Below are 26,713 nucleotides of genomic sequence, written 5' to 3' on the forward strand. Positions count from 1 at the left end.
ACAAGACTTTTGTGAAGCGATATGGCAGAAATGCTTATGACACCCGAAAAATGCACTATTTATGCCAATAATTGCAGCGAGCACTACCTGTGAAGAAGGAAGCATAAAACTTGTAAATAACTAATGCAGCAAGGTCAATGTGGAAGTGTCCTTGTGAGCAGCCTGTATGCTGTTTTACCTGTTTTGTTTGTGGGTACACTGTACTTGTGAGGCTATTTGAGTGAAACGTGGATTGTTTGTGTGTGTGTTGCAGCCATGGTGTGAGGATATTTGCAGCCCTGAAAGTCTCACATATGAAATTTTACTTGCCAAAGGAAATATTTCACTAGCCAACGTACAGGCAGGTTGTGCCTTTACTCGCATTTGGCGAGTAGCTTTACGTTTTTACTTGCCAGTTCATTGTTTTTACTCGCCACTTTCAGGCCTGATTTCACTGAAATGTGGATTGTTTGTGTGTGTGTTGCAGCAATGGTGTGTTAAGATACTTGACTGTAACGTGGATTGTTTGTGTGTGTGTTGCAGCAATGGTGTGTTAAGATACTTGACTGTAACGTGGATTGTTTTTGTGTGTGTTGCAGCAATGGTGTGTTAAGATACTTGACTGTAACGTGGATTGTTTGTGTGTGTGTTGCAGCCATGGTGTGTTAAGATACTTGACTGTAACCTGGATTGTTTGTATGTTGCAGCCATGGTGTGAGGAGGCAGCATGCGGCTTAGCCAGGCGGTGAGGTTGGTGGGTGCTGTGGGCATCGTCTCCATTCTGGTCACCGCCTGTCTCTGGACCTCCTGCAGCAAGAATGATGGACACCTGCCCAGGTACTGACTGCTGAACACAGACACGCACGCACACACGCTCTCACGCAGTGACGCACACACACACACACACACACACACACACACACACACACACACACACACACACACACACGCTTACACGCATGAATATATATATTATAGAGAAAGGAAGAGACCACACAGACACACTCACACACACACACACACACACACACACACACACACACCAACACACACCAACATACATAAACACACACACACACACATACACATACATAAACACACACAAATGCACACACACAAACACACACACACACACACACACACACACACACACACACACACACACACACACACACACACAAGCAAGCACTCACACACACAAACCGGAATTTCTTGTGCGAGGCCACATATGTTTCTGGCATTAGACAAGAAGACATACATAACTCTTACGTTCTTTTAATTCCAGAGAAGTGCCGGCGGTGGTGTCAGACTTTAAGACAGAGTTCCACAACCGAGGCACCAACTCCATCAAGTCTGACAGCGGTGGCGGCGGAGTGCGTGGAGGTGGTTGGGGCAAGGAGGGAAGAGTGGCCTCCCTCAAGTACCACGAGATGGACTGCGTGATCAATGGCGACTACCCGGTCAAGTGTCGCAGAGAGGGACCCGAGGTCTTCATGCCTTTGTCCTTCATACAGACCTACTTTGAGGTTGGTCCCACTAGCTGTGCTATGTCCTTCTGCTTCATACAGACCTACTTTAAGGTTGGTCCCACTAGCTGTGCTATGTCCTTCTCCTTCATACAGACCTACTTTAAGGTTGGTCCCACTAGCTGTGCTATGTCCTTCTTCTTCATACAGACCTACTTTAAGGTTGGTCCCACTAGCTGTGCTATGCCCTTCTCCTTCATACAGACCTACTTTGAGGTTGGTCCCACTAGCTGTGCTATGTCCTTCTGCTTCATACAGACCTACTTTGAGGTGGTCCCACTAGCTGTGGTATGCCCTTCTCCTTCATACAGACCTACTTTGAGGTTGGTCCCACTAGCTGTGCTATGTCCTCCTTCATACAGACCTACTTTAAGGTGGGTCCAACTAGCTGTGCTATGTCCTTCTTCATACAGACCTACTTTGAGGTTGGTCCCACTAGCTGTGCTATGTCCTTCTCCTTCATACAGACCTACTTTGAGGTTGGTCCCACTAGCTGTGCAGACCTGTTTACCCTACGATTTTGGCGTAGCAAACTCCGAATTTGGCACTTGTGCTACGCTGCTACGACCATAAAAATAAACTACGCTTTCTGTTCATTTTCTGCTCCGCAATTACTTGCACGCCGATCCCAGCGCCGACCCAAACTTGTCCTCGCCCGCAGTTTGACTGGTTCATGGTTAAAACCCGCCCGCCATAATGCCCGCCTAAGTTACTGCATTATTAACTCTCGCGCAGTCCGCTGTCGCACTGAAAGATCGGCTCTCCTGAACACAGCTGTTTGACCCTCTTTCGCGTCTCGCTCGCAGTTTGACTGGTTCATGGTTAAAGCCCGCCCGCCTAAGTTACTGCATTATACACTCTCGCGCAGTCCGCTGTCGCACTGAAAGATCGGCTCTCCTGAACACAGCTGTTTGACCCTCTTTCGCGTCTCGCTCGCAGGTTCAAGGTTAAAGCCGCCCGCCATTTTCGCGTCTCGCCGTCGTGCCATGTTTGCAGAGACAAATTCACAATGGACAAGCGAAAACTTCATGAAACAGATGATGAGGATGATATTATATTGATGGACAATTCTTCTGCTAAGAATCAGCCCAACTCAGCAAAAAAACGCCGTAAAGCAGAACAAAAATTTACCAAAAGCCACCATGAAGCCTACTCCTGTCTTGTTGCTTCAACAAGAGGAGCTGAGTTCGCACACTGCACGGTATGCAATTCTCATTTTTCGGTGAAACACGGCGGCCTCAATGACTGCAAAAAACATGTTGGCACTCAGGCGCACAAAGATCTAGCAGGTGTAAAGAGTGCACCCATTAATACATTTTTTGTTCGCGACGAAGCTAAGGCAGGCCCCTCGGCCTCCAGTTCCATCGACGACGATGTCACAAAAGCAGAAGCAATCTTGTGCCGGCTGATCGTCGAATCAAATCTTTCGCTTGCATCAGCTGGGAGATTGGCAAAAGCCATACAAGCTATGTGTCCTGACTCCAAAATCGCTGCAAGTAAGTACGATCTTTGTATCTATAGATGCGCACACACACACACACAGACACGCACGCACACACACAGAAAAGATCTATATACCTAGATATATGCACCTATTCTCTCTCTCTTCTTTTTCTCTCCCTCAATTTCACTCACTCTCTCGCACACACACACACTCTCTCTTTCTCTCTCACCCCCCCCCCCCCCACACACACACAGTCAGATGAATACATGTATATATATAGTATATACTAGCACAAGGGAGGCAATCTAAGAAAGAAGTGTAAGAAAACTAGTTAGGCCAAAAAAAAAAAATTGTCTGTTTAGGGTAACATGACCAAAAAAAGTAGGGTCGGTAGGTAGGTAAAGTTTTTTTTTTTGTTTTTGTTTTTTTGTGTGTGTGTGTGTGTAAATGCTATGTTGGCTGAACATTCACTTCTTATATTTGATGAATACATGTTTCAAAACTAACGTATAAATAAAACAGAGAGAAAGGGAGAGAAAGAAACGCCAAATGTCTCTTTTTAGCATTTTTACCTCTTTTTTTTCTTTTGAAATCAAAAAAAAGTTTTTGGGTCGGCGCCAAATCGATAGGGTCGGTCGGGTTACCCTAAACAGACAATTTTTTTTTTTTGGCCTTATGTTATTGTTGTTCAATACACACACACACACACACACACACACACACACACACACACACACAGTGACACACACTATTAACTTATACTGTTTTCACTTTCTATTGCAGAAATTCAGTGTGGCCGCAACAAAGCGACAGCCATGATTAAGGAGATGGCGCAAGAGGAGTCTGCAAGCATCGCAGAGCGGATGAAAAAAGGTCCCTACACTGTGTCCACAGATGGCTCCAACGACTCAGGCTCTGGTAGCAAACAGTTTCCACTGGTTGTTCGGACGATCAACAGAGAGACTGGCCTTGTTGAGTCACAGATGTTAGCTCTTACTGTTTGCAACGGACCGGCCACTGGTAAGTACTGTGTACATTTGATTATATTCATTTTCCATTTGTTACCATGTTTTGAATTACAGGAAGGTGTACATTTTCGATGTGAAGATGCAGCTGCACAAAATTGAGCACAAGTGCCCAATGTCACTTTTTTGTTGTACTTGTAGGTTGCAGAATACAGCAAGCTGGTGTTGTCTCTCTCTCTCTCTCTCTCTCTCTCTCTCTCTCTCTCTCTCTCTCTCTCTCTCTCTCTCTCTCTCTCTCTCTCTCTCTCTCTCTCTCTCTCTCTCTCTCTCTCTCTCTCATAATGCCAGTTGCTTTAATAAAGGTAGCAAAGTATGAAATATTAGAATATTTTTTCAAAACTTTTGATTAGAGAACAAAAAGGAAAAGATTTGTGTCGATGTGTGTTGCAGGGGAAAACATTGCCAATCTGCTGAAGGCAGAGCTAGCCAGCAACCTGATTCCCTGGACCAACTGCCTCCGCCTTGGGTCGGACAACGCCCCAGTAATGACCGGCCAGAACAAGGGGGTGTTTGCCTTCCTGAAACAGGAGCAGCCTGAGATCTACTTGTCTGGCTGCACCCTGCATATGGTGCACAATGCTGCGAAGAAGGGAATGAAACACCTGCCCTCCATAGAAGAAGCCCTTATTGACATTTTTTACTACTTCGAAAAGAGTTCAGACCGCCAACAAAGATTCAAGGGCACCCAAGCGCTGTATGACACAGGCATGCAGAAACTGATCAAGCATGTCAGCACCAGGTGGCTGAGCATCGGGAAGGCACTTCAAAGAATGATAGCCAACTGGGATGCCCTGAAGGATTTCTTCCATAACGAGAAACAGTCCAGGGGGGCGGCATCCAGCTCATACGCAGCCAGTAAGGTGGATGGCATCCTTGTCTTCATCCGATCGCCCACAAATAAACTTTACAGCCTCTTCTTGGCTCACACCTTCAAGGTTTTTGAGCCATACCTGCTGTCCTTCCAGGAAGAAGGGCCCATGATCCATAGAATGAGGAGGGACATGCTGCGTATGGTTAGAGCCCTTCTCACCAAGTTTGTCAAGCCAAGTGCTCTACTGTACAAGGGAGACTTGACAACAGTGGAATACAAGCTGACTTACAACCAGAAGGAGAACAGTGAGATCGTCATTGGAGAAGATGCGCGAGCCTTCCTTGATGCCAAAGAAGCAAACCACCTGAAAGATGCCAGAATCGCAGAATTCTTCTGCAACGTGAAGAAATTCTTTGTGGAGGTCACTGACTATCTGCTCAAGTGGTTGCCTATTTCTGAACCACTTCTTCAGCATGCAGAGGTGGCAGATGTCACCCTGCAGGTTGAGTCCAAGTTCGAAAGCCTTAGGTATTTCCTCAAGAAGTTCCCATGCTTGCTGCCAGAGACTGTGTCTGATGTCTCAGAACAGTTTTCCCTGTACCAGTCTACTGACATTTCATCCTGCCTGGCTAAGGAGAAGAAGAAGAAAGAAGATGAGTCGTCAGAAGAAGAGGAGGATGAGAATGGAGAGGACAAATTAAAGAAGGAAAAAGAACTGCGCTTGGATACCATCTGGAACAGTATCGGGTCGCTGGAGGAGGGGGCCTTTAGTGATTTGTCACTGGTGATGAGGGGGATTTTAACAATTCCTCACAGCTCGGCACATTGTGAGAGGATCTTCTCCTGTGTGCGGAAGAACAAAACTGAACAGAGAGCCAGCATGGCTGATGACACTCTGGACAGCCTTCTTGTGGTGAAAGGGTCTAAGAAAACGCCTGTCGATGCTGTTGGTGCCCTCACTGGTTCTCAGCTCAAGAACCTCAGAAGTGCATACTATCGGAGTCTGAAGAAAACAAATTGACAGTGACTGTCTGCACTTGAAAAACCTCGAATGCTGTTCTTTTCTGTTCTGTTGTTCTAAAAGATTGAATACGGTCATAGTACAGTTTGCCGATGACCTTGCTACTACTTTTCATACCCCTGCTACTATTTTTGGTTATCTCTGCTACTCCAAGACATTTTGGGGGTAAACAGGTCTGGCTGTGCTATGTCCTTCTGCTTCATACAGACCTACTTTGAGGTTGGTCCCACTAGCTGTGCTATGTCCTTCTGCTTCATACAGACCTACTTTGAGGTTGGTCCCACTAGCTGTGCTATGTCCTTCTGCTTCATACAGACCTACTTTGAGGTTGGTCCCACTAGCTGTGCTATGTCCTTCTGCTTCATACAGACCTACTTTAAGGTTGGTCCCACTAGCTGTGCTATATGTCCTTCTTCATACAGACCTACTTTTAGGTTGGTCCCACTAGCTGTGCTATTTTCTTCTCCTTCATACAGACCTACTTTAAGGTTGGTCCCACTAGCTGTGCTATGTCCTTCTCCTTCATACAGGCCTACTTTAGGGTTGGTCCCACTAGCTGTGCTATGTCCTTCTCCTTCATACAGACCTACTTTAAGGTTGGTCCCACTAGCTGTGCTATTTCCTTCTGCTTCATACAGACCTACTTTAAGGTTGGTCCCACTAGCTGTGCTATGTCCTTCTGCTTCATACAGACCTACTTTGAGGTTGGTCCCACTAGCTGTGCTATATCCTTCTGCTTCATACAGACCTACTTTGAGGTTGGTCCCACTAGCTGTGCTATGTCCTTCTGCTTCATACAGACCTACTTTAAGGTTGGTCCCACTAGCTGTGCTATGTCCTTCTGCTTCATACAGACCTACTTTAAGGTTGGTCCCACTAGCTGTGCTATGTCCTTCTGCTTCATACAGACCTACTTTGAGGTTGGTCCCACTAGCTGTGCTATGTCCTTCTTCTTCATACAGACCTACTTTAAGGTTGGTCCCACTAGCTGTGCTATGTCCTTCTCCTTCATACAGACCTACTTTGAGGTTGGTCCCACTAGCTGTGCTATGCCCTTCTCCTTCATACAGACCTACTTTAAGGTTGGTCCCACTAGCTGTGCTATGCCCTTGTCCTTCATACAGACCTACTTTGAGGTTGGTCCCACTAGCTGTGCTATGTCCTTCTGCTTCATACAGACCTACTTTAAGGTTGGTCCCACTAGCTGTGCTATGCCCTTGTCCTTCATACAGACCTACTTTGAGGTTGGTCCCACTAGCTGTGCTATATGTCCTTCTTCATACAGACCTACTTTAAGGTTGGTCCCACTAGTTGTGCTATGTCCTTCTTCATACAGACCTACTTTGAGGTTGGTCCCACTAGCTGTGCTATGTCCTTCTGCTTCATACAGACCTACTTTGAGGTTGGTCCCACTACCTGTGCTATGTCCTTCTGCTTCATACAGACCTACTTTGAGGTTGGTCCCACTAGCTGTGCTATGTCCTTCTGCTTCATACAGACCTACTTTGAGGTTGGTCCCACTAGCTGTGCTATGTCCTTCTGCTTCATACAGACCTACTTTGAGGTTGGTCCCACTAGCTGTGCTATGTCCTTCTGCATACAGACCTACTTTAAGGTTGGTCCCACTAGCTGTGCTATATCCTTCTGCTTCATACAGACCTACTTTGAGGTTGGTCCCACTAGCTGTGCTATGTCCTTCTGCTTCATACAGACCTACTTTGAGGTTGGTCCCACTAGCTGTGCTATGTCCTTCTGCTTCATACAGACCTACTTTAAGGTTGGTCCCACTAGCTGTGCTATGTCCTTCTGCTTCATACAGACCTACTTTGAGGTTGGTCCCACTAGCTGTGCTATGTCCTTCTCCTTCATACAGACCTACTTTAAGGTTGGTCCCACTAGCTGTGCTATGTCCTTCTCCTTCATACAGACCTACTTTGAGGTTGGTCCCACTAGCTGTGCTATGTCCTTCTCCTTCATACAGACCTACTTTGAGGTTGGTCCCACTAGCTGTGCTATGTCCTTCTGCTTCATACAGACCTACTTTAAGGTTGGTCCCACTAGCTGTGCTATGTCCTTCTCCTTCATACAGACCTACTTTGAGGTGGGTCCCACTAGCTGTGCTATGTCCTTCTGCTTCATACAGACCTACTTTGAGGTTGGTCCCACTAGCTGTGCTATGTCCTTCTCCTTCATACAGACCTACTTTGAGGTTGGTCCCGCTAGATGTGCTATGTCCTTCTGCTTCATACAGACCTAGTTTGAGGTTGGTCCCACTAGCTGTGCTATGTCCTTCTCCTTCATACAGGCCTACTTTAAGGTTGGTCCCACTAGCTGTGCTATGCCCTTCTCCTTCAAACAGACCTACTTTAAGGTTGGTCCCACTAGCTGTGCTATGCCCTTCTCCTTCATACAGACCTACTTTGAGGTTGGTCCCACTAGCTGTGCTATGCCCTTCTCCTTCATACAGACCTACTTTAAGGTTCGTCCCACTAGCTGTGCTATATGTCCTTCTTCATACAGACCTACTTTGAGGTTGGTCCCACTAGCTGTGCTATGCCCTTCTCCTTCATACAGACCTACTTTGAGGTTGGTCCCACTAGCTGTGCTATGTCCTTCTCCTTCATACAGACCTACTTTGAGGTTGGTCCCACTAGCTGTGCTATGTCCTTCTCCTTCATACAGACCTACTTTGAGGTTGGTCCCACTAGCTGTGCTATGTCCTTCTCCTTCATACAGACCTACTTTGAGGTTGGTCCCACTAGCTGTGCTATGTCCTTCTGCTTCATACAGACCTACTTTAAGGTTGGTCCCACTAGCTGTGCTATTTCCTTCTCCTTCATACAGACCTACTTTGAGGTTGGTTCCACTAGCTGTGCTATGTCCTTCTTCTTCATACAGACCTACTTTAAGGTTGGTCCCACTAGCTGTGCTATGTCCTTCTCCTTCATACAGACCTACTTTGAGGTTGGTCCCACTAGCTGTGCTATGTCCTTCTCCTTCATACAGACCTACTTTAAGGTTGGTCCCACTAGCTGTGCTATGTCCTTCTGCTTCATACAGACCTACTTTAAGGTTGGTCCCACTAGCTGTGCTATGTCCTTCTGCTTCATACAGACCTACTTTAAGGTTGGTCCCACTAGCTGTGCTATGCCCTTCTCCTTCATACAGACCTACTTTAAGGTTGGTCACACTAGCTGTGCTATGCCCTTGTCCTTCATACAGACCTACTTTGAGGTTGGTCCCACTAGCTGTGCTATGTCCTTCTCCTTCATACAGACCTACTTTGAGGTTGGTCCCACTAGCTCATGGTCATGTCCTTTCACCACAGGTACCACTGTACTTTCAGTAGTAGTTTAAACATCCCCAAGTTGTCTTTGTGAACAGACTACTTGGATGTCAGTTCCGCTAACATCACTTGGACTTGATGAGGAATTTGTTATGGATAACTTTGGTTTTCATGTCCTCTCCAATTTTGAAAGAATGATTTTGTTAAGAAGAAGAAAAAGAAGAAACATCTAAATTTAGTCCTATCCCTTTGTGGCTGTCTGTCTCTGAGTCACAGAGAGAGAGAGAGAGAGGGGGGGGGGGGTAGGTTGGAGTGGGGGGAGAGTGGGAAGGGTGCAGATCATTGATAATAATGTCACACTGACACAGTGTTTGCTCTGACCGAATACTGTCAGATTCAATTTAACATCTAATACAGCGCAATGCTCTGTGGACCATGCAAACTCGGTTGACATGAAATAGAATAGCATTTCATAAGCCAGCTTAAAGGAAAAACCTAAACAGAAGTGGTTAATATAAGATGTTTGATGGGTTGTTGACTGACCAGCTTTTTTGTCGTCCGAGGGGGGGCATATCGTCTTTTGTTTCATATTTATTGACAAAGGCCGAAGGACGCGGTCAATAAATATGAAACAAAAGTCGATATGCCCCTCGAGGACCGACAAAAAAAGCTGGTCTGACAACAAACCACCAAACATCGTTTTTGTCATCATTTTGGTAGTGAGAAAATAAGATAACAATCAACACAGGGAGCCATGCTTTGAAACACGGGTTCCGTGCTGATAACCACACGAGTTCCGTGCGGATAACCACTGGCAATCAAAGCTGGTGTGTGAAAGCAACTTTCTGTATTTGAGTTCTTAAAATGTTGGGATGAATATGTCAGGTTTGAGGATGCACAGTTCTGTTTGTTCATCTCGGTATTCCACTCCCTCGGCTTTCAGTTGTGAGTATTAAGCTTAGTAATCGAATGTGGAAGCTACGTTGAGTCAAAGGTCACAGAAGATTTGCGTCGAGCAGCGAAGGAAAGAATCGCGATCTTGTTTCCGACTCAGTACCTCTTTGTTTTTCATTAGACCTGTCAATCTGCTTGCTCGGCTTTGTGAGATGTTTGCATATCTTGTTGCTATTTTCTTTGCTTTTATCATTATTTCTTATTTGTGCTTCGTTTATCGATACAACGTCTTGTGCACGGGTCAAAATGTGTGTGTCAGCTCAGGGGTCAATTGGTTTGACTTGAACTTGACGTTCGTGTTTCTCACACAAAGATACACGCACTCCATGACTTTGTAAGAAGACATGACATATCGGTAGGTTTCATTTGTTTGTGACGAATTTATTGAAGTAGTTTTGTTTTTTTGTTTACTTTTGCCAGTTTGCCAGTTGGTTTTTGGAACTTTGCAAAGCAGTGTCTTGTCGTCTGTTTAGGTCTGGGGAAACGCCAATGAAAAGAGCAGAAGAATCCTCGAGCGTTTCTATTGGGTTTGCTTTTGATTATCCATGTAATAGGGCTTCCTGCAACTATGGTAACCGGGGATTTATTCCCCGGGGAACATGAGATTTATTTACCAGGTGCTTGTGAATGAAAACTCGTGAAAATGATGACAAAGGGTATTATCATATGAAACACTACTCCAGATAACCATCAGCAAATGACAAGGCAAGCATGCAGCATAAAAACCCATTAAAGGGAATTTGTACACAGCTATTTTCCAGACCCATGTGATTTGTACTGCACTTTAGTTACGTAGTGAGACACTCACGTTGTTGTACTAACACTGTACAGCCAGGAAATGTGTGTGTGTGTGTGTGTGTGTGTGCTCGTGCACGCGGCTGGCGGGCTGGCTGGCTGGCATGTCTACAAAACTTCTGTCTGTCTGTCTGTCTGTCTGTGACACAATCATGTCTGCAAAACTTAAAAGAACATATTCCACCAGACATATTATATGCTGCATGGTAAAATTTATGAAACAGTCAACTTGGGACAAAAGAGTAGTGTCCCAAGATCAAGACAAAGCTGTTGCAAGGTACCAGAAAAATGTGCCTGTGTGTTTTATGAACTGAAAGCTCAGGTCTCTCTATGACTATCCGGAGTTATGTGTTTTGAAAAGTTAGGTCTGAGAATCGATCCCTCTTCAAAATAAAGTATGCTCAGCCTTGAGAAAGAAGAGAGGAAGCTATCAGTACAAAAGTCAAGAGCTGAATGAAGCTGTCAAGGTCATGCAGGCAGTGTAGGTCGGGATTCGATCAGGCCGCCTTAGCTGTTCAGATTTCTGCACAGGATTCTCAATCTCAGCCCTATCTTTTCAAACACCTAGCTCCGGATAGTCATAGAGCTAGAGAGATGACAGCTTTAAATTTGATTCAGTCTGTAAACATTTGTTTTTATGTTCAAGAAATATAGCTACATGGCGGATTGTTGATAAAAAGAATTAATTTGTTACACTGTTTTGAATGTGACCTTTACCTGTGTGCAGGTTTTTGGTAAGGTGGAGACCAACGACAAGTACGAGCGCCTGGAGTTCATGCACGCCAACTCCAAGGTGCACCCGCCACGTCAGAGTTACTCCCCCTCCAGCGTTTTCATGTCCTTCGAGTTCTACCACGTGGAGGAGAGGGACCGTGTCAAGTGCATCAGCGCCATCGAAGGTGAGCGGATCTCAAATTGTAAAGAGCCCGGAGCCAATAGACCCTATTGGTATTCCAAGCTCTCGCAAGCTGTCAAATTGTAAAGCGCCTGGAGGCAATTGACCCTATTGGTATTCCAAGCTCTTGCAAGCTATCACAAATTTCAAAGCATGTTGGTCCGCTATCTTGCAAGAGCTGCAAAGGCCGAAGATCCTAGTTCTCACGACTTTAGAAGCAAAACAAAGATCCTGTCTCGCGGATATCTTGCGAGAACTGCTCAGATGCCGAAAAGGCCTGTTGCTAGAACTTGCGCTATAGAAAAGTTATTTATTATTATCATTATTATTATTATTATTATTACCAGAATTTTTGGACAACAGGGGTACCAGCTGCCATGATAGGCCTCTCCGTTGAGAGGACATTTGTTTTTTCTGTTACCTTTTCCAAAATGTAGCTGTCCTGCAATGCTGGTCCTGAAAATGCCCCTTAGTTGCTGTGATTTTCTTTCGTTTATTTGTTTGTTGTTCGATCTTCTGTCATTCCAATGTTTGTCATGTCGATCGATTTTCTCTTGTGTCGATCTTTTGTCGTTCAGTCTTTTGTCGTTTTGTGCTATATCGGCCTCATTTGTGAAAAATGTCAGCAGCAAGTAACCAGTCATGGCTAACTTGTCCTAGCGCTCATGTTTTGTTTCACAGCATTCCACCAGGCAAGGATGTGTCTCCATCTGTTTTACAGGGTTCGTACAGGTCATGGAAAACCTGGAAAGTCATGGAATTTGATTTTTAATTTTTGCAGGCCTGGAAAGTCATGGAATTTCAATTCAAGCCATGGAAAGTCATGGAATTTAACAAAAATAAGAAAGAAAAAAAATTAACATTTAGCACGCCAGTGGCGATTTTAGTCGCCCAGCCATTCCCCATCCCCCCCCCCCCCCCCCTTTGCCAGCCAGCGGCGATTTGCGTCGCCAGCACAAGGCTTGTTCGTATGACCAACTTCTCCTTCGTATTTGCATATGAGAATAACGGTATTTTTAACGGCACTCAGGCTTCCTGCAGGGCAGAGCTGATACAATTCAATGAGTTTTCAAGGACATTTCCAGGACCAAATAAATGCTTTTCAAGGACATGATTTTCCCCAAATTAATGCAAGATATAAAAATGCCACTGCGGTTCTCCGCGTCTGCAAACTATTAGTCATTCCGTAGTTGTTTCCCTTGCCAACTTCCGGGAAGGGAAGCAACTACGGGTGACTAGTAATAGTTAGTTCGTCTGCTTTCGTTTTTACTCGATCTTTTATTCTCCCAAAATGTGTGTACTGTATTTGACGAAAAAAAAGGTGGTTGCATTTTTTTTAAAATAAGACAAGCTACAATGAAATGTATAGGCAACAATTTGGAAAAATCAAGTACTTTTCAATGACTTATTTAACAAACCTCTATTTTCAAGCACTTTTCAAGGCCTGGAAAAGGTTTTCCAATTTTCAAGGAGTTTTCCAGGGTTCAAGGACTCTGTACGAACCCTGGGCACTTGAGCCAAAGCGAGGCTCAGAGTCACTTCCTTCCGTTATCTCGTCGTGTCGTCTGCGCTGCATTTGAGTCGGTTTCGTCAAAGTTTTCTGCTTTTGTTTTTGCATCGATAAAGTACTTTAGCGCTTCGACAAGCAAGATGGAGGATGATGAGTTTGAAACTTTCTTTCGAGTTGTTTCTTGACAACAAAAAGTATGCGGAATTGGAACGAATTACCGAGGAAGATCTTCGCAATGAACTGTGTATCGCGGTGAAAAAAATGACAGTTCGTCAAGTCACAGTGACGGTTACGAAACGGAATTTACGAAAGTGCAGATGGATACAAACAGTGGCTGGTCCAGTTTAGTGAAATGACAGGACCAGCAAACATTACCGATAATCTGACTGCGTAGCAAATGCTTGACTTGCTTGTCGAAGAGACACTGCGTAGAAACTGACTCAAATTCAGTGCAAAGCAAGCCAGTGTCAAAACTGGCAGTGACAAGACGTAACAAGTTTGCGTGTTCGGAAATGGCGACCTGTGGATCTAGTCATGGAAAATGTTATTGAGGCTCATGGAAAGTCATGGAAAAGTCATGGAATTTTGTTTCTAAAAAGCAGTGGGGACCCTGGTTTTACATTGAAGGTCCTGAGTTTGTGGCATCCTGGCTACAGCCCCAGAAAAGAAGAAGAAACAGAAGGAAATTGTTGTCAGAGGAAATCCCTAGGGGGGTTCACTACACCTTCCCAACATAATCAACTTGTCAGGCAGGATTTGCTGACCCAGTTTCCCGTGTGATGTTTGCTAGTAAAGGGTAGACAACACAGGTTTCGTTTGCCATAAGGGTTGAAAAGCGTGGCTGGTTGTTTCCCTTGGTCTGTTCATTCGCCGTATTTGTTGTTTGTTCATCATTCTGAGGTTAAGTTCAGCCTTGGGATTATATTCTGTGGTAGCATCGTTTCTTATGCAAATGTGATGATATCACCACACAGTAGATACTACATGCTTGATTTTGGTACTGTTAGTATGAAATCAATAAAGCAGAAGTTTTTTTGTTTTTTTTGTTTTTTATTACATTGCACATGGAAATTTACTGTACGTCATAACTATGGGTAAAGGTTGCAGGGGTCAGCATTCTCCATGGACAGTTAGACCTGTTCCAGATGTCCTTCTTTGAGTGATGTCACACACAAACAAGTTTTATTTGACACCATGACTGCAGGTCTGTTACATGGGGCACCATGCATTCTCCACTCAGTTAATGATAGAGGATTATAGGTTTACCTGATCCAGGTGGATCATTGCCATCAAATCACTACAGCATCACTGCTTGTTTTGTTACAAGGATACTAATCTTCTTTTCTTCTTCTTCTCTGTTCCTGTTGCCATGCTAGACTGTCAAGGTTGTATATGTGATGAAGTTTGCAGTTCGCAGCAGGGACACCTCTGGGCCCCACAGTTTCTCCTTGAGGTCCACAATCTCTGGCCAGAATTCACTAGGATGCTAATCTGATGATCCTTTCGTGTTGCAGGGGTACCGTTCTCCACCCAGTGGACGCCAGACGGTCACTTCTACCCGATCCAGATCGCGCAGTACGGGCTGAGTCACTACAGCAAGCACCTGGTGGAAGGGTTGCCCGAGGTGCTGGTGATGGAGGATGGGGAGGAGGAGGACGTGGCCGACTGGGCGCGACCAGACAACCGTGCTCACATGCGACTCACCCACGACTCCAACACCGACAGCAATGTCGTGGAGTTTGCCGCCTCTGGTGGGTTGTTTGAGGGGGAAAGGGTTAGGGTGGAGTTGAGCGTTGAGTAGCTTAATGAGAAGCGCATGATTGTGTTGCATCTGTTTTACCAGAAAGTGCAAAGTGAAAAGTATTTCCAAAGTGTTCTGTTATCCCAAGGAGCGCTCATGCCAAGGTTGTGTGCTCCTTGCTAGCACAGTCCCTCCATCGTCCTGATACAAACTTTCGGCAAGATCTTTTGTGTGGAACAACTGATAAACAAAGGGAAGTAAGCGCTCTAAATGATACGACATGATCACATTTTCTTTTGTGTCGAAGATGCACGGTTGACAATCATGTGTTCCTGGTGTAACAGATTCGCTGCGCAACCCCGGCCTGGTGATGATGGCTGATGAAAAGGAGGACTACGTGATGACTGTCGACGTTCTCTTCACGTCCAACGGAAGTCTGACGGTCACCGTGGAAACACAGAGCGGTCAGCTGTTTAACATCCACTTTGTGCTGAGCTCCACACTCATCACCATGGAAGGCTCGGACATTTTCTACGGTCTGGGTCAGCAACGAGGTCACTGGATTCACCTGGCCCGGGACATCAAGATTGACCTGCAGAAAGGTGCGTGTGTACTGGTGTGGATGCAGGTGTACAATGCTATTGCTATGGAAGAGTGTGCTGATATATGAAGGTACAGTAGAGGTACAGTGCTAGTGAAGTCAAACTGTAGACAGGTACATGTGTACTGGTGTAGGTACAGGGATACAATGCTATTGCTGTAGAAGATTGTACTGATATATGAAGGTACAGTTGAGGTACAGATTACGTAAAGAAGATTACAGAAAGGTGCATGCGTACTGGGGTAGGTACAGGTACATTGCGCTATAACTGCAGGAATTATGTGATGATTTGTCACAGTAGAGATACAAAGATGTACAGCTGCAGAAAGATATGTGCATAATGTTGTAGGTACAACTGCTTCCTTGGTACGTCCATATTTTCCTGAACTCTGCTGCAACAATCTTAACCTTGTGTCTACCCCTATACAGGTTTGAACCAGTCTTGGACTGCTGGTACAACTGAAGTGTAAAACCGCAAGAAATGTTGACTTGTATTACCTTATCAGTTAAACTTTGTATTCAAAACTTTTTTTGCTACTTGTTCAACAGGACTTAGTCTGAAGTACACGAAAACACGGCGCACCAAGTCCAAGATGAACTTTGCCCGCATCAAGGACATTGCGGTCAGAGGTCAAGGTCGCCTGGATAACCTGACCTTGGCCAGATCGGCTCACATGGACAACTTCTACGCTGCGGCCGACTGGATGGTCCGACACCAGGATGATAGGGGAGGCTGGCCTATAATGGTGAGTGTCTGTGTGTAGATAGGGGAGGTTGGCCTATAAAAATAAATGGTGAGTGCCTGTGTGTATCATGGCCAATGAGAGAGTTTTCGCAGGATGTGACGTCAGACTGTCACCTGGATATATCTATTAGTGATAGATCGAACCAGAAAAAATGTTGTTAAGCTCATGGCATATATGGCACCGATGGCTCAATTTTTTGGTAAAAAAGAATACAATGAATTCACTCTCAGCACCACCTTGATGTGGATATACTGCACACAGTCAATGAGTAGGGATGAAATGATGATAATAATTATAATTAAAGAGATTGTCAATTTCAAGGTGCTTAACAAATATTCAAAAGTATACATTCAACATTCGTCACCTATACAGCAAAAACATTGCCCAATACAGCCAAAGAGCAAGGATGCAATGATAATAACATTTTTTTTTTTAAATTCAGTTTCAAGCTGCTTAACAAATATTCAAACATATACGTTGGACATAATAATTCAACATCCATCACCTTTACAGTGTAACCCCCCCCCCCCCCCCCCCCCCTTTTAAGATTCCCCAATTTAAGACTCCCTCTTTTTTAAATACCTTGTTTTCAAAGACTTTCTGTTGAAAACCTCAGTAGCTTTACCCCCATTTTAACATCCCCTCCTGTCTAAGACCTGATTTTGTCAGATTTTTGGAGGTCTTAAAAGGGGGGGTTCCGCTGTACAGCCAAAACATTGCCCAGTCTAAAGCAAGAAGAACTTACCTGTATTTGCAGGTGCGCCGCAAGCTGCTGGAGGGTGTGATGGAGCTGCCTCCGGGCTGGTACTCCGCCATGGCCCAGGGTCAAGCCATGTCTCTTCTGGTTCGCGCCCATCTCCTGACCTCCGACCCCCAGTATCTGACGGCCGCTGTTAAGGCCATGAAGCTGTTTGAGATCAGTAGTGAACAGGGCGGCGTGCTGGCCAAGTGAGTACTGTTTGTGTGTGTGTGGATCTCTCTCTGAGTCTCTGAGTCAGTCTCTCTCTCTCTCTCTCTCTCTCTCTCTCTCTCTCTCTCTCTCTCTCTCTCTCTCTCTCTCTGTCTCTCTCTCTCTCTCTCTCTCTCTCTGTCTGTATCTCTCTCTCTCTCTCTCTCTGTCTGTCTCTGTATCTCTCTCTCTCTGTATCTCTCTCTCTGTCTCTCTCTCTGTCTCTCTCTCTCTCTCTCTGTCTGTCTGTCTCTCTCTCTCTGTCTCTGTCTCTGTATCTCTCTCTCTCTGTCTCTCTCTCTCTCTCTCTCTCTCTCTCTCTCTCTCTCTCTCTCTCTCTCTCTCTCTCTCTCTCTCTCTCTTTTACAGCCTGGTTGCTTTCTGTGCTGAGTAGGAGGAGGGAGTCTTCAATTTGGTAGGATGGTTGGGGGAGGGGGAGGGGGTAAGAAGAGAGGGAGTCTTCTATCGGGTGGGGAGGGGGTGTCTTAAAGGGGAGGGAGTACGTCTTACTTTGGGGGAGAGGGGGAGGGGTGTTATATAAGGGGGGTTCCACTGTAATGGGAAATGACGAAGGAGAGTCAACGTGTAAGCATTTGCTTTAATTTCTTGTTGAATAAATGTTGCCTTGACTATGACGATGTCTAAAACATGTTTGTGTGGGTGTACAGGTTCATGGGGCAGTACGACTGGTATGAGGAGTACCCCACCACCCCCAGCAGCTTCGTGCTCAACGGCTTCATCTACGCCTTGCTTGGCCTCTACGACCTCAAGGAAACGGCCAACAAAGACGACAGCGTGGTGGCCAGCAAGCTCTACGAGGCCGGCATGAAGTCGCTCAAGGCCATGCTCCTCATGTTCGACACAGGCAGCGACACTTTCTATGACCTCCGCCATCTGACCCTAGGCATCGAGCCCAATCGCGCTCGCTGGGACTATCATACGACTCATATCAACCAGCTCTTACAGCTGGTCATCATAGACGATGACCCCTTGTTCAAAACCACCGCCCAACGCTGGATGGGGTATATGAAGGGAAAGCGAGCACGACACAACTGACAGCGTTGGCCGTGGCGTTAGTACATCAGTGTTGTGGTAATGAGACCAAGAGTTTTCTTTTAGTCCTAATACTGCAGGATTTTATCTGCTGGATTTGACACACTGATGCAAGCTTTCAAGACGATAACAGTGTGTGTTGCAGCAGTAACTACGTCAGTGTGTCCCATACCACTTTGTATGTCAGTGGTAGAGAAGTCAGAGTTTGCTGTGCGTCGCAGACCTGCAGGAATTTATCTGCTGGATTTTACATACTGATCCCAGCTTTCAAGCTGATGAAACTGCTATCATCAACAATGATAACGATTTGATATCAGATTGACTGACAGACGGCTTCAAAAAGATGTGAGAAGTTTTATTACATAATGTTTTCGTCCTCATTGGAGGGGTTTTGGAGTTGTAAAAAGCGGTTGTGTGAACTATTGACAGCAGTACTGAAGACTGCCCAGTCATGATCTTCTTCCACATTCAACGGTTGTGCTTCTTTGGATATATCTCAAGCGTGCAGTATGCCAAGAATTCACATGTGAACTACAGGCCGGCCATTCACTGATTCTGTCCAAGTTCTGGAAAGATGCGTCTCTTGTCAGACTACAGTGGAACCCCCTTTTCAGACCCCCTTGACCCCTTGACCCCCTGACCCCTTGATCCCCTGACCCCCTGACCCCCTGATTTGAGACTTCTACTCCCTTTCAATGTCTTGCTTGCCCAGAGTTTCTCTTCCTAGCAGGTGTAAATTTATCCTCAGGACACACCGGTAAATACGAGTTGTGCATAGTTTTAAGACCGGATACCTCCTTTTGAAGACTTGACCAGATGTTCAGTTCATTTCCCTGTAGACTTGCCCTCATTTAAAAATAAGTCCCTTTTAAAACTCCTGATTTCAAATTCCTCCCCTTTTCAGACCCTGCATTTCCAGACTTTCTGTTCGTAACCACTGAAGTTACCCCTATTTTATTAAGACTTCTCCCTTTTTAGAAAAAAAATTTTTTCACTTATGGGGGAAATCTTAAAAGGGGGGTTCCACTGTACGCAAGCTGTGGAACAGACCTGCATCATTTGACAGCTTGGCTGATAGTGTCAGCTTGACGCAAAAGAAATTTATCGTGTCCCAGTCACATGTTGCAACTGAAAGGACTAATACCTGCTATACATCTGACCGGCTGATAGTGTCAGCTGGCTGATGACGCAAAAGAAATTTATCGTGTCCCAGTCACGTGTTGCAACTGAAAGGACTAATACCTGCTATACATCTGACCGGCTGATAGTGTGAGCTGGGTGATGACGCAAAAGAAATATATCGTGTCCCAGTCACGTGTTGCAACTGAAAGGACTAATACCTGCTATACATCTGACCGGCATCTTATGGATGCTGCGTGGGGTGAAAGGTATTTTGTAAAACAACATTCTGTTGGGAGAGGGAAATGTGCAGAGAAAGTGTGTGAAGTAAAATGTGTGAGGGACCGTGTGATATAAAGAAACACAATAGATATTTCTGTGGGGTGAATGAGAGTGAGTATTACTCCCAACTTGAAACAAGATTGAATTTCACACACACACACACACACACAAAAAGAATAATTATATGAGTGTATGCATTGATTACAGGGATGAAATTCCTTTTGACTGTAAATGCGAAGATTTTGCTAATGTGTTGTTGTTTTTTTCTCTTTGTTTTTTAGCAGCTATGAATAAGCAGCTCATCTCGTAAGCATTCAATACCTGTCCTCAGATCTGCCCAAACTAACGTCAATATTCTTTTATTGTTGTGAGATCATGTCTTTTGGTCCTTGTTTGGTTTGCCATGCAAGCCAGACGGATAGCTTTGCAGTGTTCCATGTCATGTGTTGTGAAGTCCTATTTCCCCTTCTAACAGGAATTCAAACTATCTCAGGGCAGCTGCAAATGATAACCGATTAAGTCTTTTTGTAGTTTCTACTATCTTCTCTCACCACCCTTCCCTCCCCCCCCCCCCTCCCACACAAAATTAGTTACTGAACACAACATGCTTGAAGCCTCTTTTAAAACATCTGAAAGTAATTCCAGTGCAGGTTGCTCCAAGTATGCTTTTCAAGAGACGAAGCAAGAAGAGAAATTATGCAAGAACGTTGGAATTTCTGACACTAAAGATGAGCAGTACTAAATGTTTGCAAAACTTGAAAAGAAAAAGGACTACCCCTCCCCCCGCCCCTCTCCTGAAGAATGTAACTGTTCATGATTGATGAATGCAAGTTAATTTTACAGTTGTGTCCCTTCCATAAATTACCTTTGATCTCATTTTATCAGCATGAATGCCACAGTTATAGTTGTAAAAACAGCAGTGAGAGAACTTAGCTGTCGCGAAGAAGAACAACCATTTATGATACCACAATTTTATAACTGTTAGATGACCTGGAAATGACAGATGATAACGGCACATGTAATGTGAAGCATTGCATGCAACTGTGCATTGTCAAGTATGGTAGGTAGGGCAGGGAGATAGCTCAGTGGATAGTGGCCATGGCTTTAAAACCCGTTGTCAGTATCGGCGTGGGTTCAACCCCCACGTTTGGCAAGGGATTTATTTCCCAGAGTCAATGTTGTGCAGGCTCTCCTCGGTGTCAGAATTACACCCTCGTGTGCACGTATGCGCAAGATAAAGGATTCTAAGGTCACAGCTAAAGTTTCAGGCCTTGTAAAACAAAAATACAAACACTGGCAGATTGTAGCATTCAAAAGAAATGACCTGACCCGATTTCTTTTATTCACAGCAGCGTTGACAGTGTAAGTAACGCTGCTTAAAGTATTCGTTGTTGTTAGTCACATGACTTGGGTTGTGCATTGTGAATCAACATTCCGTTGCTCATGGAAAGTGCTAAATTGCACTCACACTTTTAGTTGGCACATGAATTGCACTTTAAAATTTTATATCAAACTGCACTTGAAGACGATTTATTTAAACCTTGTTTATCGCTTTTTTCCTCAATGTAGCAGCAACTTCTACCTCTGTTCAAAGTTAGTTTTTCCTGTGAGTGTTTGGGGAAAAAAGTATGTGGTCTCAAATAGTTTTTTTTTACAGCTTTCAAATACCTCTGTTGATGATTATATGCTGTGAATGTTATTCAAACATGGAAGCAGTAGTACACATTCAAGTACAAAAGATGAAATTCATGAAGGCGCAAGAACCTTGCGTGAAAATTGAAGTTGCAAAATCATATTGGTATGATTCCCATAGTACTAGTTATGGGCCTGCGCCGACTGTTCTGAGAAAGACTGCTAACTAAATCACTTAGTCTGTCTTTTGAAATGTTGTGAACATGTGTGCCTCAAAAATGCTTGAAGTGTAAGTTTTTGATGTTTGCTTTTTGTATGTAGAAGCTTTGAAAATGTTTAAAGAAAAGCGTGGAATCACTCATTGAAAAGAGAGGTCTTTTCCTTATGTATGTCTCATAGTCCTTTTTGGTCTTAAATCATTATCTTAGTCTGTTGTTTTAAAATTTGCAGTGCTACTGGTTTCTTTAACCCCAAATTTCAGGGAAACAAAGGGTAATGGAATTACTTGTTCACAGTAAATGTGATCACATTGTGTGAGGCAGTACAGAATGTGATTATATCAGATTGTTGTTGTTATGAGTTGCATGGAAAAGTCTGTGCAGCACCATTCTTGCCTGTTACATTTTAAAACAGATTTTATGTGAAATTTTTACATTGGCTTACTCCGATTTTTATAGAAAGATTTTTACAGGATTTTTCATCGTTTTACATTTTTTGGGCCTTTTTTTACAGGTAGCTTTTCTTTCAGTAAGTTTTAAACAGCTCAAAGGAATTGGAAAATGCCTAATAAACAGAGAAACAAAACAAAATTACCTCAAGAGAAGTGAACCAAACTGACATGTAACACACCTGCAGTTTGCCGCAGGTCACAGTCTCCATGTGTTATAATGACTGTGTTTCGCTGCAATTTTAACAGGGTCTGGCATTTTAAATACGCCGTGCCCTTTTTTTCAAAAGATGACAACAGTTTTATTGGTATGATTTGCATGTGGGTTATTGTTGGGATATAGGAGATTTAAAAGAAGAAACAAACTTTCACTCACTGCTTCTCTTTTTGATTCTTGGACATTTCCTGTTAATCTTCCAGCACTAAACAGAATTTTGATTACCAATACATAGGTATGAAACTGTCTTTTAAATGCAGCTTTTAAGCCCAAGTCCAGTGTTTCACGAACATTTGCTTTTTATATTTAGTCAAGTTTTGACTAAATATTTTAACATCGAGGGGGAATCGAAACGAGGGTCGTGGTGTATGTGTGTCTGTGCGTGTGTGTGTGTGTGTGTGTAGAGCGATTCAGACTAAACTACTGGACCGATCTTTATGAAATTTGACATGAGAGTTCCTGAGTATGAAATCCCCATACGTTTTTTTCATTTTTTTGATAAATGTCTTTGATGACGTCATATCCGGCTTTTCGTGAAAGTTGAGGCGGCACTGTCACGCCCTCATTTTTCAACCAAATTGATTGAAATTTTGGTCAAGCAATCTTCGACGAAGCCCGGACTTCGGTATTGCATTTCAGCTTGGTGGCTTAAAAATTAATTAATGACTTTGGTCATTAAAAATCTGAAAATTTTAAAAAAAAATAAAAATTTATAAAACGATCCAAATTTACGTTCATCTTATTCTCCATCATTTGCTGATTCCAAAAACATATAAATATGTTATATTCGGATTAAAAACAAGCTCTGAAAATTAAATATATAAAAATTATTATCAAAATTAAATTGTCCAAATCAATTTAAAAACACTTTCATCTTATTCCTTGTCGGTTCCTGATTCCAAAAACATATAGATATGATATGTTTGGATTAAAAACACACTCAGAAAGTTAAAACAAAGGGAGGTACAGAAAAGCGTGCTATCCTTCTTAGCGCAACTACTACCCCGCTCTTCTTGTCAATTTCACTGCCTTTGCCATGAGCGGTGGACTGACGATGCTACGAGTATACGGTCTTGCTGAAAAATGGCATTGCGTTCAGTTTCATTCTGTGAGTTCGACAGCTACTTGACTAAATATTGTATTTTCGCCTTACGCGACTTGTTTTCTTCTTATGAATGATTGTTAGAAGTGTTGTCCAATTTGTGCAAGATACATGTTATTATTATACACTTAACGAAACAAATTTCATGGTAAAATTAAGCACTAAATTGGATGACCATTTTCAATTTGACTTTTGATTTGATTCTTCTTCTTCTTCTTCTTCTGCGTTCGTGGGCTGAAACTCCCACGTACACTCGTGTTTTTTGCACGAGTGGAATTTTACGTGTATGATCGTTTTTTACCCCGCCATTTAGGCAGCCATACGCCTGATTTGATTCATAACTCCTGATTGTGTGAGGAAGATGTAAAACGATTACCCTTTTTTTTTTAAATGTTAAAATAATAAATCACTAGCATTTGGGACAAAACTGCATATCATGTAACATTAAGGAAGCACTACTGTGGATTGCTGTAAAGTCATACTGATTGATGAGTGTCAATTTTAATCAGTGCCATAACATCAAATTCAAAGCACACATCCGCTTTTCAAAAATATGGTGTTCAGAAATTGAGGCAAGCTAAGTTCATTTCATGACAGTCATTGTTCTATGTTGCATTTTCTTCTTAACAAAATTAAAAAAATAATAACTGGAAAAGGTATATTGTACATATTTTTGAATGGATTTCCCATGTTCTAGGTATATATGGTTATGGTGCTAAAATGTACATGCATGTATGCTACTTTTCTGTCATAAGACTAAACTTTAGTGACAAGAATTCTCCCTCCCCCTCCTCACCCACACACACACACACACACACACACACACACACACACACACACACACACACACACACACACACTGCATCAACCACCAAGGTCCCTTTTTTTCTTTGTTAGTTGGTTTACAGCAATTTTGTTGCTGTTTTATATATATTTGGGTGGTTGGTAGGATAACTAGACATTTTAATAACTGAATGCTGAAAGCCTTTTTCTGTTCTAGGGTAATAGGCTGTGTGGGTCTATTTGTGTGTGTGTGTGTGCGTGTAAGCGTGAGTGCGTTTTGTGTGTGTGTGTGTGTGTGTGTGTGTGTGTATGTGTGTGTGCATACCTGCTTGTGTGTGTGAGAGAGATACAGAAGAGAGAGGGGGGAGGGGGGGGGGGAGGTAGAAAAAGAAAAAGAAACATTTATGATGACCTGTAAATACAATAGCTGGCTGTGTGACCAGCCAGCACACAGTGATAATGTGATACTGTGAATAATTAATTAAAATCTCTTTGTCAATGCATTCCATGTGTGTGGCTTTGCTGCCTGAATTGTACAGACGTTGTCAGCGGCTGGAATATTAATTGTGTCTGCCAGTGCCAGTCAACCGTCTCTTTTAGCGCTCCATTCCTATATTTTGGTTCGCCATAATTGTTTTTCTCCTGAGGCTGCCTCTTTAATGGTTGAACAATACATGATCACTTATCCAGTTGTTGCATGAACTGGGAACACACGTGGAAGATTTAATAAACAAATAATTAGCTATGTGTCAGTATGCTGGTTATTTTAAGCCACCAGTCAAGTATTTATTGGTGACACTGAGACTTGTACTGTCTTGAATTCAATGAATACAGTGTAGGGGATAAAGGTTTTACGTGTACTGAGAACTGTTGGTCTTTCTAGTTATTATAACAATGTATTACATGCAATGTTTTGTTACTTTGTGAATTCAAAAATTATCTACTTCAGTTTACATTCTCACTACATGTATGTGCAAGTGAAGAAAACATTAATACATTCTTTTCTTTTAATCTGTTCAAAACTTTGACTCTTCCGACATCTGTCAACAATTCAAAGACAATTTGTTAAGTTGGTTGTTATTTTAAAGAATATTAGCCTTGGGTGTTGATTTGAATTTATACCATTTTTGTTGGCATCATACAACTTAGAGCAAATGTGATTGCTCTTTGTTTTAGCCATATTCTGTCTGAAGGTTTTTTCTTCTTTGATATGACAAGAGAAAGAGGTTTTTTGTTTTTCATTTCTAAAAGCTTTTGGTTCAAACCAGTTCTAATTCATGCTGCTTTGGTTGTTGGTTTTCTGTAATCCTTCTCGCTTAATTTCACAACGTTTACTCTTTCCATGTCAATAACTCCCACTCCCCCCACAGGCACATGCTGGGGTTTGTGTGTGAGTGAGTGTGTGTGTAGAGGGGGAGAGATTTCCTTTGTATCAAGAGATGCTAAAACAATGTAGAAGGATCACTGCCCCCTTCCCCCATTTTGACTTTCTCACTCAAAACCAGCCTGTGCCCTCAAATCTTTTGGTCAATTCTCGCAGACCTTGTGTGAATTGTTTCTGATCCTCAAGGCTAATATCACAGCGGTTATTATCAAGTTTTGTTTTATTTTGTTTGTTTGTTGGTGTTTTCTCTTCTGTGTTTTTTTGTTTGTTCTGTTTTGTTTGTATTTGTTTGTATTTGGTTTTTTGTGTGTGTTTTTTTGTTACTTTTTTTTTCTCTTTTTTTTTTCTCCGTACCTTTTCTTTTAATTTAAAGTTGTGTTATGTTTTGTGAAGCCGAATGAGATCTAGTGAACTAACATATCCTACACATTATATGTATACAGGTACTAGGTTGTAACTGAAAGTTTCATTTTGACCCAGATCCTCAGAAGCATTTTTCATTGCCAACCTCAGTATGTTTTGTCTATTTGTCTTTTCCTTTTTACCCCCCACATTAAAAATGTGAAGTGGCTATTTCTGTCTTGTTGTTGTATATATTGCATAGAATTTTGGAGGCTGCTTTTAAATGGGTAAATATGTTTTGTTGGTAGTGATGATTTATGTGTATATTTTGATGCACTTTTCCAGTGCAAACTTGTTGATTGAGAAAATGTGACGGCACATCTGTGTGTGTGAGTGTTTGTGTGTGTGTGTGCGCGTATGTGTGTGTGTTTGAGAGAGCGATGTTATCTTGATCAAAAAATAAAATTCTCAGTAAACATAGACTGCATTCTTGTGTTTGGATGTCACATTTTTGTTGTGTGTGTGTGTGTGTGTGTGTGTGTGTAACCTTACTGAACTTTCTGTGAAGTTCGTTCAGAGGCTGGCATCAATCACGCAGGAAAACGGCAGTCACGTTGGTTTTTTCTAGATTCTTTATTGATTGTTCATGTCTTCCATTCTCTAGTTCCGTTGGTAATGTCAATAATCACGTTATCACGCATGCGCAGTAAGCTTATGACAAAAGGATTGCTGTACACTCCTGATTGGTGTGTATTCTTCATTACAAAAGCGATACATTCATCCCGCAGCAAAACTCGTCTGCTACAGATAAAATACAACAAGTTCACAGTTAGCCAGTTGCCTGGTTTG

At 43.2% G+C, this 26,713-nt stretch overlaps 1 protein-coding gene across 1 annotated transcript; it reads left to right on the forward strand.

Moving 5' to 3' along the window:
• Positions 1-683: 683 nt before the first annotated feature.
• Positions 684-26,344, forward strand: LOC138978535 (D-glucuronyl C5-epimerase-like). Its single transcript, XM_070351280.1, has 8 exons — positions 684-816; positions 1,265-1,505; positions 11,569-11,740; positions 14,761-14,997; positions 15,332-15,589; positions 16,138-16,334; positions 17,092-17,282; positions 17,952-26,344. Exons 1-8 carry the CDS (start codon positions 707-709, stop codon positions 18,337-18,339), a joined length of 1,794 nt encoding a protein of 597 aa, XP_070207381.1. The 5' UTR covers positions 684-706; the 3' UTR covers positions 18,340-26,344.
• The last annotated feature ends 369 nt before the right edge of the window (positions 26,345-26,713 follow it).

The sequence above is a fragment of the Littorina saxatilis genome, linkage group LG10 (genome assembly GCF_037325665.1).
Source record: "Littorina saxatilis isolate snail1 linkage group LG10, US_GU_Lsax_2.0, whole genome shotgun sequence".
Taxonomy (NCBI): Eukaryota; Metazoa; Mollusca; class Gastropoda; order Littorinimorpha; family Littorinidae; genus Littorina; species Littorina saxatilis.